Raw genomic sequence first — 16,191 nt, forward strand, 5'->3', positions numbered from 1 at the left:
GGAAATGAGTGATTTTTTTTATTTTATTTTTTTGGGTTTACTTTTCAATATCTTTTACAAAAGTTTCTTATTTTACAATATTGGTCCTACATTCCATCACATCTTTGTCATGAGCTCTTTAGTGAGTTAGTGTAGTTCCTTTGTGGCACTGGAATTTTATTTACTGTGTCCTTTTTAATAAATAAAATAGGAACAACACTGACCCACACAGTGTCATGTGATCCTGTGACATAGAGCTTTCCCATAATGCATTGGGGTGCAGTAGATTTTTACAATTTAATTAATAATTAAAGAATTGTGTATGGAGGATTTTTTCTGAGGTATTGTGGTGTTAGTTTGTGGTGAAATAGATGTTTTAGGATTGTTGTTTTGCGTTTTTGGGTAATTCTGAGCAGTCACCATGAAGAAGTAAAGCGTGGTGGGACCATGCTTTAAAAGGCCCCCGTTTCCCAGGCTCTAATGTATTGGCTCTGTAGTCACTACAGAACACTGGGAAACTGGTGCTTGTCTAAAAAATACACTGTCAAAAATACAAGGGAAATATAATGGGAAATATAAAGGGAAAATGTGAGAATTCAGGGAAATGAGTGATTTTTTTTATTTTATTTTTTTGGGTTTACTTTTCAATATCTTTTACAAAAGTTTCTTATTTTACAATATTGGTCCTACATTCCATCACATCTTTGTCATGAGCTCTTTAGTGAGTTAGTGTAGTTCCTTTGTGGCACTGAAATTGTATTTACTGTGTCCTTTTTAATAAATAAAATAGGAACAACACTGACCCACACAGTGTCATGTGATCCTGTGACATAGAGCTTTCCCATAATGCATTGGGGTGCAGTAGATTTTTAAAATGTAATTAATAATTAAATAATTGTGTATGGAGGATTTTTTCTGAGGTATTGTGGTGTTAGTTTGTGGTGAAATAGATGTTTTAGGATTGTTGTTTTGCGTTTTTGGGTAATTCTGAGCAGTCACCATGAAGAAGTAAAGCGTGGTGGGACCATGCTTTAAAAGGCCCCCGTTTCCCAGGCTCTAATGTATTGGCTCTGTAGTCACTACTGAACACTGGGAAACTGGTGCTTGTCTAAAAAATACACTGTCAAAAATACAAGGGAAATATAAAGGGAAAATGTGAGAATTCAGGGAAATGAGTGATTTTTTTTATTTTATTTTTTTGGGTTTACTTTTCAATATCTTTTACAAAAGTTTCTTATTTTACAATATTGGTCCTACATTCCATCACATCTTTGTCATGAGCTCTTTAGTGAGTTAGTGTAGTTCCTTTGTGGCACTGAAATTTTATTTACTGTGTCCTTTTTAATAAATAAAATAGGAACAACACTGACCCACACAGTGTCATGTGATCCTGTGACATAGAGCTTTCCCATAATGCATTGGGGTGCAGTAGATTTTTACAATTTAATTAATAATTAAAGAATTGTGTATGGAGGATTTTTTCTGAGGTATTGTGGTGTTAGTTTGTGGTGAAATAGATGTTTTAGGATTGTTGTTTTGCGTTTTTGGGTAATTCTGAGCAGTCACCATGAAGAAGTAAAGCGTGGTGGGACCATGCTTTAAAAGGCCCCCGTTTCCCAGGCTCTAATGTATTGGGTCTGTAGTCACTACAGAACACTGGGAAACTGGTGCTTGTCTAAAAAATACACTGTCAAAAATACAAGGGAAATATAATGGGAAATATAAAGGGAAAATGTGAGAATTCAGGGAAATGAGTGATTTTTTTTATTTTATTTTTTTGGGTTTACTTTTCAATATCTTTTACAAAAGTTTCTTATTTTACAATATTGGTCCTACATTCCATCACATCTTTGTCATGAGCTCTTTAGTGAGTTAGTGTAGTTCCTTTGTGGCACTGAAATTGTATTTACTGTGTCCTTTTTAATAAATAAAATAGGAACAACACTGACCCACACAGTGTCATGTGATCCTGTGACATAGAGCTTTCCCATAATGCATTGGGGTGCAGTAGATTTTTAAAATGTAATTAATAATTAAATAATTGTGTATGGAGGATTTTTTCTGAGGTATTGTGGTGTTAGTTTGTGGTGAAATAGATGTTTTAGGATTGTTGTTTTGCGTTTTTGGGTAATTCTGAGCAGTCACCATGAAGAAGTAAAGCGTGGTGGGACCATGCTTTAAAAGGCCCCCGTTTCCCAGGCTCTAATGTATTGGCTCTGTAGTCACTACTGAACACTGGGAAACTGGTGCTTGTCTAAAAAATACACTGTCAAAAATACAAGGGAAATATAAAGGGAAAATGTGAGAATTCAGGGAAATGAGTGATTTTTTTTATTTTATTTTTTTGGGTTTACTTTTCAATATCTTTTACAAAAGTTTCTTATTTTACAATATTGGTCCTACATTCCATCACATCTTTGTCATGAGCTCTTTAGTGAGTTAGTGTAGTTCCTTTGTGGCACTGAAATTTTATTTACTGTGTCCTTTTTAATAAATAAAATAGGAACAACACTGACCCACACAGTGTCATGTGATCCTGTGACATAGAGCTTTCCCATAATGCATTGGGGTGCAGTAGATTTTTACAATTTAATTAATAATTAAAGAATTGTGTATGGAGGATTTTTTCTGAGGTATTGTGGTGTTAGTTTGTGGTGAAATAGATGTTTTAGGATTGTTGTTTTGCGTTTTTGGGTAATTCTGAGCAGTCACCATGAAGAAGTAAAGCGTGGTGGGACCATGCTTTAAAAGGCCCCCGTTTCCCAGGCTCTAATGTATTGGCTCTGTAGTCACTACTGAACACTGGGAAACTGGTGCTTGTCTGAAAAATACACTGTCAAAAATACAAGGGAAATATAATGGGAAATATAAAGGGAAAATGTGAGAATTCAGGGAAATGAGTGATTTTTTTTATTTTATTTTTTTGGGTTTACTTTTCAATATCTTTTACAAAAGTTTCTTATTGTACAATATTGGTCCTACATTCCATCACATCTTTGTCATGAGCTCTTTAGTGAGTTAGTGTAGTTCCTTTGTGGCACTGGAATTTTATTTACTGTGTCCTTTTTAATAAATAAAATAGGAACAACACTGACCCACACAGTGTCATGTGATCCTGTGACATAGAGCTTTCCCATAATGCATTGGGGTGCAGTAGATTTTTATAATTTAATTAATAATTAAATAATTGTGTATGGAGGATTTTTTCTGAGGTATTGTGGTGTTAGTTTGTGGTGAAATAGATGTTTTAGGATTGTTGTTTTGCGTTTTTGGGTAATTCTGAGCAGTCACCATGAAGAAGTAAAGCGTGGTGGGACCATGCTTTAAAAGGCCCCCGTTTCCCAGGCTCTAATGTATTGGCTCTGTAGTCACTACTGAACACTGGGAAACTGGTGCTTGTCTAAAGAATGTAATGTCAAAAATATGATGGGAAATATAATGGGAAAATATTTGGTAATTTTGTGGTATTTTATTTTTTTGGGTTTACTTTTCAATATCTTTTACAAAAGTTTACTTATTTTACAATATCCGTCCTACATTCCATCACATCTTTGTCATGAGCTCTTTAGTGAGTTAGTGTAGTTCCTTTGTGGCACTGGATTTGTATTTACTGTGTCCCTTTTAATATATAAAATAGGAACAACACTGACCCACACAGTGTCATGTGATCCTGTGACATAGAGCTTTCCCATGATGCATTGGGGTGCAGTAGATTTTTTAAATGTAAATGTAATTTGTTACTTTCCACCACTGCCCAACACCCTTTGGTTGAGTGATGAAGCTCAAATAAACATCTTTGGTTGAGTTTTATATATATACATATATATGTATATATATATACATATATATGTATATGTATATATATATATATATATATATATATATATATATATATATATATATATATATATATATACATATACATATATATATATAAAGCTTAATTTAACATCTTTGGTTTGAGTTAGAATGATAAAGCTCAAATCCGCATATTTGGTTTGAGTTAGATTGATAAAGAAATAATGTAAAAAGGTTAATTGAACAGGTTAAGTTAGAGTTATGATGATCTGAATCTGTGAATGTAGTTGAATTGATGACGCTGTTGACAACCCAGATTTACCCAGAATTAATATAGGCCTATTCCCAGTTGAAGAGTCGCCTAAACTATTGGTAATCATTTTCACAAGAGTAGAAATTGTTACAAAGTCCCTATTAACCCTTTGAACCTTAGGTGGTTTTGGTGTGTTTTTTCTCCATTTTTGTCATTTCCTCCTTCAGGTCTCATAACACAGTAATTATATCAGATAGCCACATACCATGAGCTCTTTTACTCCATAAGCCATACGGCTGCTCAAAAATGTAATCATTTAAAATGTAAAAGGAAGGAGAATTTTTATTATTATTTTTATTATTTTTATTTTTGAATGTATAGACTTTAAATATATTCACACCTAAGATATCTTTTCAAAAGTGGTTAGACTAGAGTGTATATGAGTTAAAAGCATAAACATATTAATGATCATTCATTACAAGGCTTATTACTTTGACAAAATACAGTGAGTGAGTGAGTTCCGCCCTTTTTTAACCATATATGGATTATGTTTATATGTGAAGGAATTCCTGGGTAATTAAGCTGAGAACACAAGGTGCCATTTTGGATGGAAAATCCGTCCATAGGGTTCTAAGGGTTAATAGCTTTAATGTGGATCTGGGGAAAATATTTCACTACAAGACATCCAGATATATTTGGAAATTCAGTAAAACTTGCCCTGTGGTCAATTTGCAGTGAAAAAAGATGGTAATAATCATGATCAATTCAGCAGTTAGGGTCAAGTCAGGTGTCACGTCCTGGCCTTGTCTCTGTGTGTTTTCCCCACGTGACCTGTGCTCCTCTGTGTCTCCTGTCTCAGTAGTTTTCCACCACGTGTTTCTCATTTTGTAGCTCCGCCCCTTCCCCAGGTGTTTCTAATTCTAGTGTGTTTCCTGTTTGTTTATATAGATCCCTTGTGCCACTTGTCCCTCGTCGGTCTTTGCACTAACCTCTTGTGTATGTTTCTAGTTTCTTGTTTATTTCCACGTTTCCCAGTCTCTGCTTAATGTTTAGTTTCTAGTCCATTCCCTGTTTATATCCCTGCCTTGTTTAGTTTTGTATTTATTCAGTCCCTCGTTTGTTTCTTTGTTTATTTACTCCCTGTTTGTTTATATCTTTAGTACTTCTTGTTTGTTTAGTTTATGTTCTCTAGTTTCTCTCGTTTGTTTTGGTTTACTTTATTATTCTGTGTTCTTTGTTATTTGTTTATCTTTGTTATTTATTTATATATACATTTATTAAATTATTCATTTCGCCCTACCTGCACTTGCATCCGTCTCCTCGTCTTCCTGCCTGGGTCATTCCTTGACATCAGGTTTCAGAAATGGAACCAAACTCTACATTATTGGTTAAAGTATACAGAATAATCTATACAGACAACTTGAATTGTTTTGTTATAAATATTTATATAATATTTACATATGCATACAAATAATACACAAATGTTTAAATATCTAAGTACATACAGATCTATCAGTAGTGTAAACAATAGATATAGTAATATGTATGCTATGCAGCGTATGTGTAAGAGCTCAGTCATTAAAGGTGACGATCCTCTAGGTCTTCTGACTGCTGGAGCAGGTTTTCATCTGTTTGGTCTGTTGTCTTCTCAGCAATAACTAGCATTACTGATGACTACCACAATACTATTAGTCCAGTATTGTCCCTTTCCACTAAAAGAGGGCTGGTTTGTGGAAACACATTGGCTACAGATAAACCTGCGTAATTATAATCCAACAGAGTGCCCCAGCATGATAGGCCTCTGATTAATTTGATCTCTGATCTGATTAAAGGCCGTAAGCATAGGTACACATTATTAGATACCTAATAAACTGGTACCTTAGCGGGTTGGAGTTGGAGTTGGCAAAAAGAAATAGTTCAATAAAAAATTCAGCATACACAGTGTTTCACTTAACGCAGATATAGTCAATCTGACATATTAAAAATGTATATGTCAATTTGGTGCCCAAATGTTGCGTCTTTGGTTTTAAACAGGAGCTAACAGGCTAATGTTTCCTAAATCGTTTTTTTAACAAGTACATACACAATCACATATCTTAGCTTCTTTCAATCTGATCAAAAGCCACCCAAATGGTTTATGTATTTTTTTTGTTTGGGGCATTAATAAAAATTTGTAGTGTTTTTTACCTAGTTTTTGAAAAATACATGTACATATAAAACTTACATTTATTTTTTACATTTCATGGGTTATTCATTACATTTTACATTTTGTGGTAAAATCAGAATACAAACCACAAATACAAGCATAAATAAATAAATAATAAATAATTAAGTGCAACAACATGCTAACTTTGTTTACGTTTGTGAACTAAATGTCAAGATTTCTTGATGAATGTACTAATGGAACTTTAAAACTCTAAAATGACCTGTGGTAAACCCTTTTTACAATGACTTCCATTGAAAGATAAGAAGGATTTTTCCTTCCCCTGTAAAGTTGCTGTTTTGGAGATGCCTGTTTTTCATTGGACAGCAATGATATCAAACACGTTTTTTATGTGTTTGCATTCATTTTTCAATAACACTTTTGTTCACTATTGTAGCATTTACAAAAAAAGTGTGTAAAACTCTGTAAACCCTGTGTATTGTTATAGTTTGTATTGGTTGCTATAAATTATTTAGGTTTTTTTTTTTTTTTACATTCTTCAGCAAATATTTACTTGTTGCTGACTTGAAATGAAAAGGCGCACTACTAGTGGACTGTATTAGCGTAACATATCTCTGCTGACTGTTAGAGATGGCACAATCAGGTTAAGTTCAACAGGTTCTTTAGTAAAATGTAGTGACTGAATGGCAATATAGGGTTAACAAAATCTTAACGTGTATATGTGAAGGAAGCTTTTGAGAGTCGTTTGACCTAGACCAAATTACTTAAACCTCTTTAAGTATTTAATTCGTACTGCATAAAAGATCACATAAACTAGTCTTAATGCTTAAGCCTCCTGTTATGGTCCGGGTCAATTTGACCCGTTTTAAAGTTTAAGGGGGTCTAGGAAAAATAGTTAAAAGTATTTTTTTAGCATGAAACTTCTCCTGCTTGCCTTAATTAGTGTAATCAACATATAATATAAAAATGGTTCATCTCACATATTTGCAACCGGCCCCTGGCAAAACTAAGACTAAAACAAAATTGCAATGTTATATTTCAATGTTATGTAAAACTATTGTTTTATATGTTGGTCTTTTAAAAGTAATGAAGTAGTGAAACATTAAAAAAAAGTTTGAACATATATTTTTTGTGAAAAACAAGTGAATTATCCTAATTGAACCATTAGCTGTTAGAGGTAAGGCACACCATTGCACCAAATATTGATAGAATAATTAGTAATGGAGTTAGAAAAAAAATATATATATATATATATATATACACTGCTTGTAAGGCGTTTTGGTTTCAGACATCTTTTGTATAATTAAACCTGGAACACCATTGCTGTTCCTCAATGAACATAATAGGGGGGTTAATGAAGGTCTGGATGCAGTTTAAGCATGCGTAGCTTTAGTAGCTAAAGCTAAAGAAGCAAGATTTGGACACAAAACATGCCTTAGCTCATTAACTTAATTTGGGGTACGTGAGAAACTTTGTGCATTTGATTTTTTTGCTGAACCTTTTCCTAATATTTTATCGTAGCTGATAGGCTGATACACAGTGAGAAGAAATGCCAGGTCCCTCAGGATTGCTGTCAGTCACAAACACGGAGGCTGTAATTCTTCCCGTAGTTATTGTCCCACACAGCCTGGCTGTATCCCTGCGGTAGATACCTCACACAGAACTCGATGCGCTCCTGTGTCTCCAAGGTCTCAGGAAGCGTGATGTGAAACGAAAAGGTGTCCGTGTCGGGATCACCACAGCGCCGCTCCAGAAAGGAACAGGGCACATCCTGTTGACTACGCCACGAATCAAAAGTGATGCGCACGTGCACCGCTTTCTCATAGCTGACGTTCCACACGCGCACCATGCCCACGAGGGCCTGCTCTGAGATGCAGCAGTTCTCCAGGAGGACAGGACACTGGTCCATGCGCTGGCGAAAAGCCTGGGGGTCCGAGCACGGCTGAGTGAAGCCCAAATGCAGCCTGGGGACCTGAGCGTGCTCTCCCAGCCAGCACAGGCGCGTAGGGATCCGACACGGTGGTGCTTCATAGTGAACCTTCTCCTCCTTCTTGGAGAAGACACGCACAGATGTGAGGGAAAGACCTTTGGTGTCAGCAAACACCACCCGTTTCTTAGTGCAGGAACGACGTTTGGCTTTTGCAGGAGGAAGCGTGAGGAGGTGGTGGTGGGTTGGAAGGCCGAAGCCCATGTTCATTGATATGGATAACACTCTGCAAATGAGGGAAAGATACAGTCAGAGGGATTGCATATACACACTGAAAAACCAGTACAAAACTGTCACTAGGGTGGGACCCCTCTTGTCACTCAGGCGGTCCCCTTAATGATACCTATTAGAGCTGGGCGATTCATTGATTTTATCGATTAATTCGAATTTACAGTTAAGGATGATGTGTTTTTCTGAAAATCGATTTTCTCTGAGTTTTAATTTTTGTGGGCTCCTGTACTTCAGAGTGAGCTTAGCCCCACCCCTCTCTCCCGTGCGCACCCCGGCCCCTCTCTCCCTCCCTCATGCGGGCCCTCCTCACCCCACCCTAACACACACACAACATGACGGCGGCGCTTATGCCTAAAAACGGAGCAACTAGCTCCGTGATCTGGAGTTGGTTTGGTTTTGCGCTGTCAGACGTAGACCAAACAGGTCCTAGAATGAAAGTTGGCCCGCTGTTAAGCAGGTTTTTATAATGTGAGATTCAAAGTTTGAACGCTAGGTGTCAGAAACAGGCCAAAGAGTCTAAGAGCGAAGAGGGTGCGCATTTCTAGCGCAGAAAAACAGGCCAAAGAGTCTAAAAGCAGAGAGGGTGCGAATTTCTAGCTCAGAAAAACGCGCCAAAGAGTCTAAAAGTTGCCGTAATTAAGGAGTTTAATATTAAGAGACACCATAAAATTAAACATCAATTTGAAAAATCTTAGTTTACACAACACTGTCAAAGATAAAGATAGTAAGTCAAGTAAAATGGTGTGTAAATGAAAGTAATCAGGAAAATGTATTATTTAAAGTGGTATATTTCATTATTTGTTTTATTACAGAGTGTGGCCTCCTTTCTCCTTCTGGCCCCCAACAAAAAAGTTTGGACACCCCTGACTTAAACAGAAGCAGAGTGGGAAAAGTGCTGCTCCCAGCGGAATGAACGCAGCAGCAGCACTAGCACACCATCCAAAGTAAAACAAGCAACCGGCCCTGACACATCTTCCAACCGTGTACCAGGTTCTGTATGCGCTACAGTTTATTATTTTTTGCATATTTATGAGAAAAGATCATCTCATTTTATAAAACAATGGCACTTATTTAAAAGCTTTGTTTTGCCATTCAAGCCCAATGGGGAAAAGTCGTTGCTTAATAGCATATTAAGCAAACAGTACTTGTTTTCTATTTTGTAAGTTTTATCAAAAAGGGCACCATTGTATTTCTTTCTATTTGTTTTTTTGAGGGTGGGTTTATTTATTTATTTTTTTAAGTTTGAGGGTGCATTGTGTCAGTACCTAAACTTGTACCTTTGCTTGTTTCTGGTTGCACTTTAACCACAAAGGGGACATTTAAGTGAAAACTAAATAAATAAAAACTAGTTTTTAACCATTCTTTATCATGTTTAATTTGATTTTTAGTAGGGGAAAAAATCGATTTAAATCGAAAATCTTGGGAAAATTGGCCCAGCTCTAGAACTGAGCTCTAGATCTGATTAAAAATACATTTAAAAAACATCAGTGCTATTTGTTGAATCCACCTTCCATTTATAAGATCAACAGGAATATAAGTTAATAAAATGAATGAAACACATCGTTCTATACTTACTTTGCGCAGAGCATGCTGGACTGTAGAGCAGGAGAACTGAAGAACTGAAAATGGACAAATGACAATTTTTGGTTAGTAAAATGTTTTCTGAATTTTACAGTAACATCCTTAGAATATTCAATCTGTAAAAGATTTCGGAATGTTCTTAGAACATTTTTTTTTTACAGCTGTAAATCGTTCTGGTAATGTTGCTGCAAATTTGTCAATGTTTTCTTTTTTAGTTCTGGGAATGTTAAATTTTACCTTTACATAATGTTAGTATTTGTCTAGCTGGAATCATTCTTTGAGAAATATTCTAACATTTTTGTAAGTCATCTGCTTTGCAGTTTGATTTTCCTTTTGATGATTTTCATTATTAATGTATTAATTTCATTATTAGTAGTATTTATTTGAAGACTGTAAATGAGCTATAAGGTTCTTCAAAGAATACTTTGAGTGATGCAATAAGAATCATATTTGGTTCCAAAACGCATATTTGGTCTTCAATAGAAGCGTGTAAGTTTGAAATATTTTTAAATTGATAAAAATTATTTCTTTTTATATTAGCAAAAGGTTCTTCATACTCATTCAACTTACTTCAACTCTATTTTAAATATGGTTGTGTATGGATCCAAAAGTGGTACTTATATAGCATTACTCAAAGAAACATTTAAAGCACATTTAATGTTTGAAGAACAGAATGAATACTATTCCAAATACTGGTTTCAAAGTACATTTTACCGAATTTTTATTTGTTTATTTTTGCCACATAAAATAAAAATAAACCAATATTTAAATTGTATTATAATTTTATTAAAAGTGGACCAGTAGAAGTGGCCACATAAACTTGAAGTAAAATCATAAAGAAAGGTTTTAAATTACAAGAATTTGGTATCACCATGAAAAATGATAATTAAAACCAACAGATATGAAGAACTTACTTTAAGTTCTTGAAGTGTCACTGGTCAGAAGTCTTCAGTCTGGTTTAAGCAACAGGTCTTGTGCATCTCACAGGATCATCTAACTGGATCAAGAGTGTGTTTGGATCCCAACCTGCCAGAACCCAGTGATGATCTCTCCTCAACACAAGGATGTCAACACAGCCTTGACTCCTCCCACTTTGGCAGCCTGCTAGATCGGGAAGTGTTCGGCCCTCTCAGCTTCTTCTTTTTGTTTAGTCAGAATGAGTAGGTGTGGGTTAGCCTAGCAGCCTTTACGAGTCACGTAGAGCACGATCATAGGCAACTTCCTAAAAGCTGTCCTGACATGTTATTGGATGAGAACCAAGTCTGGGTACTTGCTCTCCTCCATGAGGTGGTGGAGTGAATGAGAAAACAAGGTGCATTCTTAAAATTAAAGGTGCCTCTAAACTGTTTTTTTTTTTGGCATAGAACCTTTATATGATATATAAGTGAAAAATCTTTAGCTCCTTAAAAGGTTCTTCACACATCTCTACTACAAATATTGGGCCTTATTTAATGACCATTCTTAAAAAGAAATGTCTTCTTAAACCTCACTCAAGCATTTTTCACAAAGATGCTGACATTTACCAATGTTTTCTTATTTGTCATCTGCACAGTTTACAATGTCATTTTGTACAATGCCAGATCATTTTTAGTAGATCAACTTCATTACAGTCATTTTGAAAGCCCAACTTTGCGATAATAAGGTACTTCAACCAACGCATACTCCTTATCCCAGTGCTATTCCAACAGAACAATGCCGTGGCCAGCCGCATCCCCAAACCTGTCTCTGATTGGAAATGCAGCTATTTATTTGACGATATTGGTTCCATTGTTCTGTGGTACCAAATGTTGGTTTTAACCATAGACTGTATAAAAGTATGGACAAGACGTCAACATTCACACTCATTACGTTGTTTTGAAGCCAAGAGATAGAGATAGCCGAAATGGAAGCTGACATCTTGCGTGCGCTTGCACAGTAGAGGCAAAGTGAAGACAGAACAGGAGCAGCAGAGGTGGGAGGCGAGCCGTGTAACTGCCCAAACCCCGCCCACCTGTCTGAGACCCCCTCCACCTGTATGGGGGACGCGCACAGCCAGCGCGTCAATCACCACATCGCCAAGCCCCTTTATATATCATGAAATAACTCCTATAAAAAGCAAATACTGTAAAAAAAAAAACACTGGGGTTATAAAGATAGGAGGGGTGGGGGGGTTGGGGGTTGCAGAATGTACAGAACCCAACTTTGAAATAAAATGACTGGATGTGTAATTTTGGATTGGTTCTGTCCAGTTGAGCTACCTTGTCAAACCATGCTTCCCTAGTGTATATTTAAGGTCTCAGTAAAACACAAAATCAACCAGAGATACGATTTAAACCTATAGTTACTTACACAATATAGCTAAAGCTAACTAGCTGGGTAAACAGTCGATGTGCGTTCAACAGTCCTGAGCCTAGGTGGGCGAGGCCATGAACTCATGAGTATGTAGACAGCTAACGTCTCTCTGATCAACTTTCAACAGGTTTTTCTGAGGCTTTTCTTTTACCAGCTACTGCAGACAATGGAGTTTGAAGAACAGTTCCATGTGCATCGTGCATATACAACACAGAGAGACCTATAGTATTTCACAAAGGTTTTAGCAGAAGGAGACCTTAAATGTTTGGCGTTAGATATTGTCCTGGCATTGAATTGTCAAGGATTCAAGGAGACTCTATTGTCCTTTGCATGACATGTGGTACACGAGGTGGAACAAAATTGTAATCTCATTACCCACTTCCACCCAAAAGAGCAATTATTTAACATAATAAAATAAAATAAAGAATATAATAGATAAAGATAAATTTACATAAAATAAATAGGGAGGTAGCAGCAACACAAAATCCACAGTGCGAGTGCATAAGGCACTGTAGCAGCAAAGATGTGTGTGAATGAAGAGCAGTAACATGATAGTTAGTGTCAGTGTTGTTTGTATGTAATTGTTCTCAGAAAGTGTCAGTGCTTTGCACTGGTGGAGTTTTACAGCTTCTGGAATGAAGCTGTTTCTCAGTCTTCATGAAGAGAGCGGGACAAAAAGTGAGTGTGCTGGGTGAATTGGATGCTTCATGATGCAGGTGGTCCTTTTCCTGCATCCTGAGGTGTAGATCTCTGTGTTTCTGGGGAGCTTGACTCCAACATTACTCTCTGCAGCCTTCACCTTTGCTCATGCAACATTACAACCTGCATTCAGCCAGATATTCACATATATCAGTATTAGTGGGTAGCTGGGTTGGCTAATCAGCTGCAGCTTAGAGAATGGGAAATCATGATTTAATAATTCCGTCGCTAGGCAAAAGCGCCAATATCATTAGCTCAATCATGGGGCGCTAGGTTTTTATCGCTGCAGGGTCGAAATTACAGCCTTCAGTTAATCAGACTCGACACATGCCACAGCGCTGCACTCCTGTGATCACTGACAAAAGAACTGATGCTGTTAAATGACTGGAACTATTAACGCCCTGCCAAGCTGCTCACAGCTTTATCACTGAATGGACAAATCAAGTGTATTGAAGTGCTGCAGTGTGGAATTTTATCTTTGAAATAATTCAAATAACAGAGTAATTAGCACAATTGTTTCTTAGAATGGGAAAAAGGAGAACACATGGACTTCTTGAGGCCATTTCAAACAAAGTGTGTGTGCGTGGATCACAGTCTAATTATACTGTCGTTGCTTATCAATGATGGTTTTTCATTTAGATCAGTGGTTCCCAACCTTTTTCTTCAGGGACCCATATTTTTACCATTGTAAGCTTTGGTGACCCAACATAACCCCCCCCCCCCCCCCCCCCCCAAATGTAAAAGATGTAAGTGTATAATTGGGGTGGGGGGGGGGGTGTTAGAGATGACAAATAAAAACTGACATTTACTATAGATGAATAAAATAAACACGTAAAAAAGGAAAAATTGATACATAAAACATAAGGAATTTTTATCTTATGAAGAAAAAAAAATTAGATCAATAAAATAATACAACTATTTAAAATGAATAAAAAATAATTTATATAAAATAAAAACAAACAAAAAAAAAAGAATAATATCAGTTTCAGTTTCAGTTTCAAATCAGTAAAACAGCTCACCAAAACCTCAACCTGTCCAAATATTGGACAATAATTGATTAACTTTACAGGCCCTCACTCATTTTCATTTATTTAACTAAACTGAGTTTTATATTCTTATATTCTTATATTATTATATTCAGCCTCGCGCTGAATTCAGCTCCGCGCTGCCGGAGAGAGCGCCCGCGCGCGCCAGAGAGAGAGAGAGAGACAGAGAGAGCGCAGCGCAGCGCGGCGAATTTTGCTTACCCTAGACTATATATAGTATTAAAATTAAACCCCTTAAAATCAAGAGGGCTTCGCGACCCATCGTGGATCTTTGGCGACCCATAGGTTGGGTCGCGACCCATAGGTTGGGAACCACTGATTTAGATAACAAGAACTGGATTTTTTTTTGTTTCTAATTTTTCCCATTTTCTCCCCAATTTACACGGGGAGAACCCACTCATTAGGACTCCCCCTATCACTAGTAATGCCCCAACACACCAGGAGGGCGAAGACTACTAACACATGCTTCCTCTGATACATGTGAAGCCAACGTGCTTGGAGGAAAGTGCAGCGACTCGGTTCCGTTACATCAGCTCACAGACGCCCTGTGCTGCAGACATCACCCTAGGAATGATGTGGGGAGAGAGCGCCATCTACCCACCCAGAGGGAGCAGGGCCAATTGTGCTCCCTCTAAGCGCCGACAGCTTGATGGAAAAGAAATTTCGAACCTGCGACCTCCTGCTCATAGTGGCAGCGCTTTAGACCACTGGACCACTCTGTGCCCTAACAAGAACTAGATTTAATTCAGAGCGCATGTACAGTACTTCAATATTTAAAAAATGTTCTTTATTGTAAATAATTACTAAAGTCATCAAAACTATGAAGAAAAACATATGGAATTATTTAGTAAACATAAAAACAAACCAAAATTATGTTTTGGATTTTTCAGAGTAGCACCTCTTGCTTAGATGAGACCAAGAGTTACCTCTGTTGCATTGGATAAGTTCAGCAGCCTCAGAAACCGCAAGTTAACATACTATGCCATAATATTACCCCTGATAAGAGCCCACCTGAAAGTATTTTGGGTTGTTTAACAATTTTAATTTATCCTATGTCATTCCGTATGTGTTCTATTATAGAGTTACTTCAGTATTCATTTACAACATAGAAAAAAAATAAGAATTGAATGAGAATGTGTGTCCAATCATGGGAGAGCAGCATGTAAACTGGTCCTTAAATGTTACTTTGGGGGAAAGCTTGGGAATTCCCATACCTGTATAAGTTGTGAGGTTTAATCTTGTAAGTGAGGTTAAACAATGGACAGTGTGCTCATTGTAAGATGACTTGAATGATCAGAGTTTAAGCGCGAGGCTTGAAAGCAGATGCCAGATAGATGGGATATTCCATTTCTGAAATTAAGCACAGACCTTTATCATGCCTCAACTCACAAGGTCACATATGTACACTAAGTGCAATGTTAAGGTGTCTTTTCAAGGTGGTCTTCAGTGTTGCATTGTTGATTTCCAGTGTCACACTATTGATGTAAGACCAGCAAATTTGCTGTGTTGGCTACATTGCCCAATATCTGCCCTCTGACGTACTTTGTAACAAGTACTTCACTAGTGGTTCATACTTCTAATTGTCTTACAATCATACAATGTCTGTACTGCAAAATAAAGGGGAAAAATAAAAAGGTGCAAGCAGTTAACCCTTTTAGACCTGAATTACATTCCAGTGATGAAAAAAGAATGCTGTTTTCTGCATGTAACACACTCAATAACAAGATTAAGTAAATAAGTAAATAATTAAATATGTTTATTTGTATTTTGTATGTTCATTGTAGTGTAGTCATCAAGTAAACATTTTTTAATTTCACTTGATTTTATAAATCACCTAAGCAGTAAAATAAGCTCATAATATAATGGAAAAGCGCGCCTCCTTGTCTGGATTGTTTGGCTGGATTAACTTTACAGCTGAGAAGATCATCGGAGTCTCTCTTCCCTCCATCACCGAGATCTACACCACACGCTGCATCCGCAAAGCCACCAGCATTGTGGACGACCCCACCCATCCCTCACACAGACTCTTCGCTGTGATGCCGTCCGGCAGAAGATACAGGAGCATCCGAGCCTCTGCAACAGCTTCATCCACAAGGCAGTAAGACTCCTCAACACACATAGA

The 16,191-nt window shown here is 36.9% G+C and overlaps 1 protein-coding gene across 1 annotated transcript; it reads right to left on the bottom strand.

The window, feature by feature from the left end:
• Positions 1–5,481: 5,481 nt before the first annotated feature.
• On the bottom strand, positions 5,482–11,080 carry ppp1r3c2b (protein phosphatase 1 regulatory subunit 3C2, duplicate b). The gene is made up of 3 exons (XM_007231478.4): positions 10,908–11,080; positions 9,988–10,031; positions 5,482–8,407 (listed from the first exon to the last, which is right to left on the bottom strand). Exons 2-3 carry the CDS (start codon positions 9,999–10,001, stop codon positions 7,768–7,770), a joined length of 654 nt encoding a protein of 217 aa, XP_007231540.3. The 5' UTR covers positions 10,002–10,031; positions 10,908–11,080; the 3' UTR covers positions 5,482–7,767.
• Between the last annotated feature and the right edge of the window lie 5,111 nt (positions 11,081–16,191).

Source organism: Astyanax mexicanus, chromosome 12 (assembly GCF_023375975.1).
Source record: "Astyanax mexicanus isolate ESR-SI-001 chromosome 12, AstMex3_surface, whole genome shotgun sequence".
NCBI classification, from domain to species: domain Eukaryota; kingdom Metazoa; phylum Chordata; class Actinopteri; order Characiformes; family Acestrorhamphidae; genus Astyanax; species Astyanax mexicanus.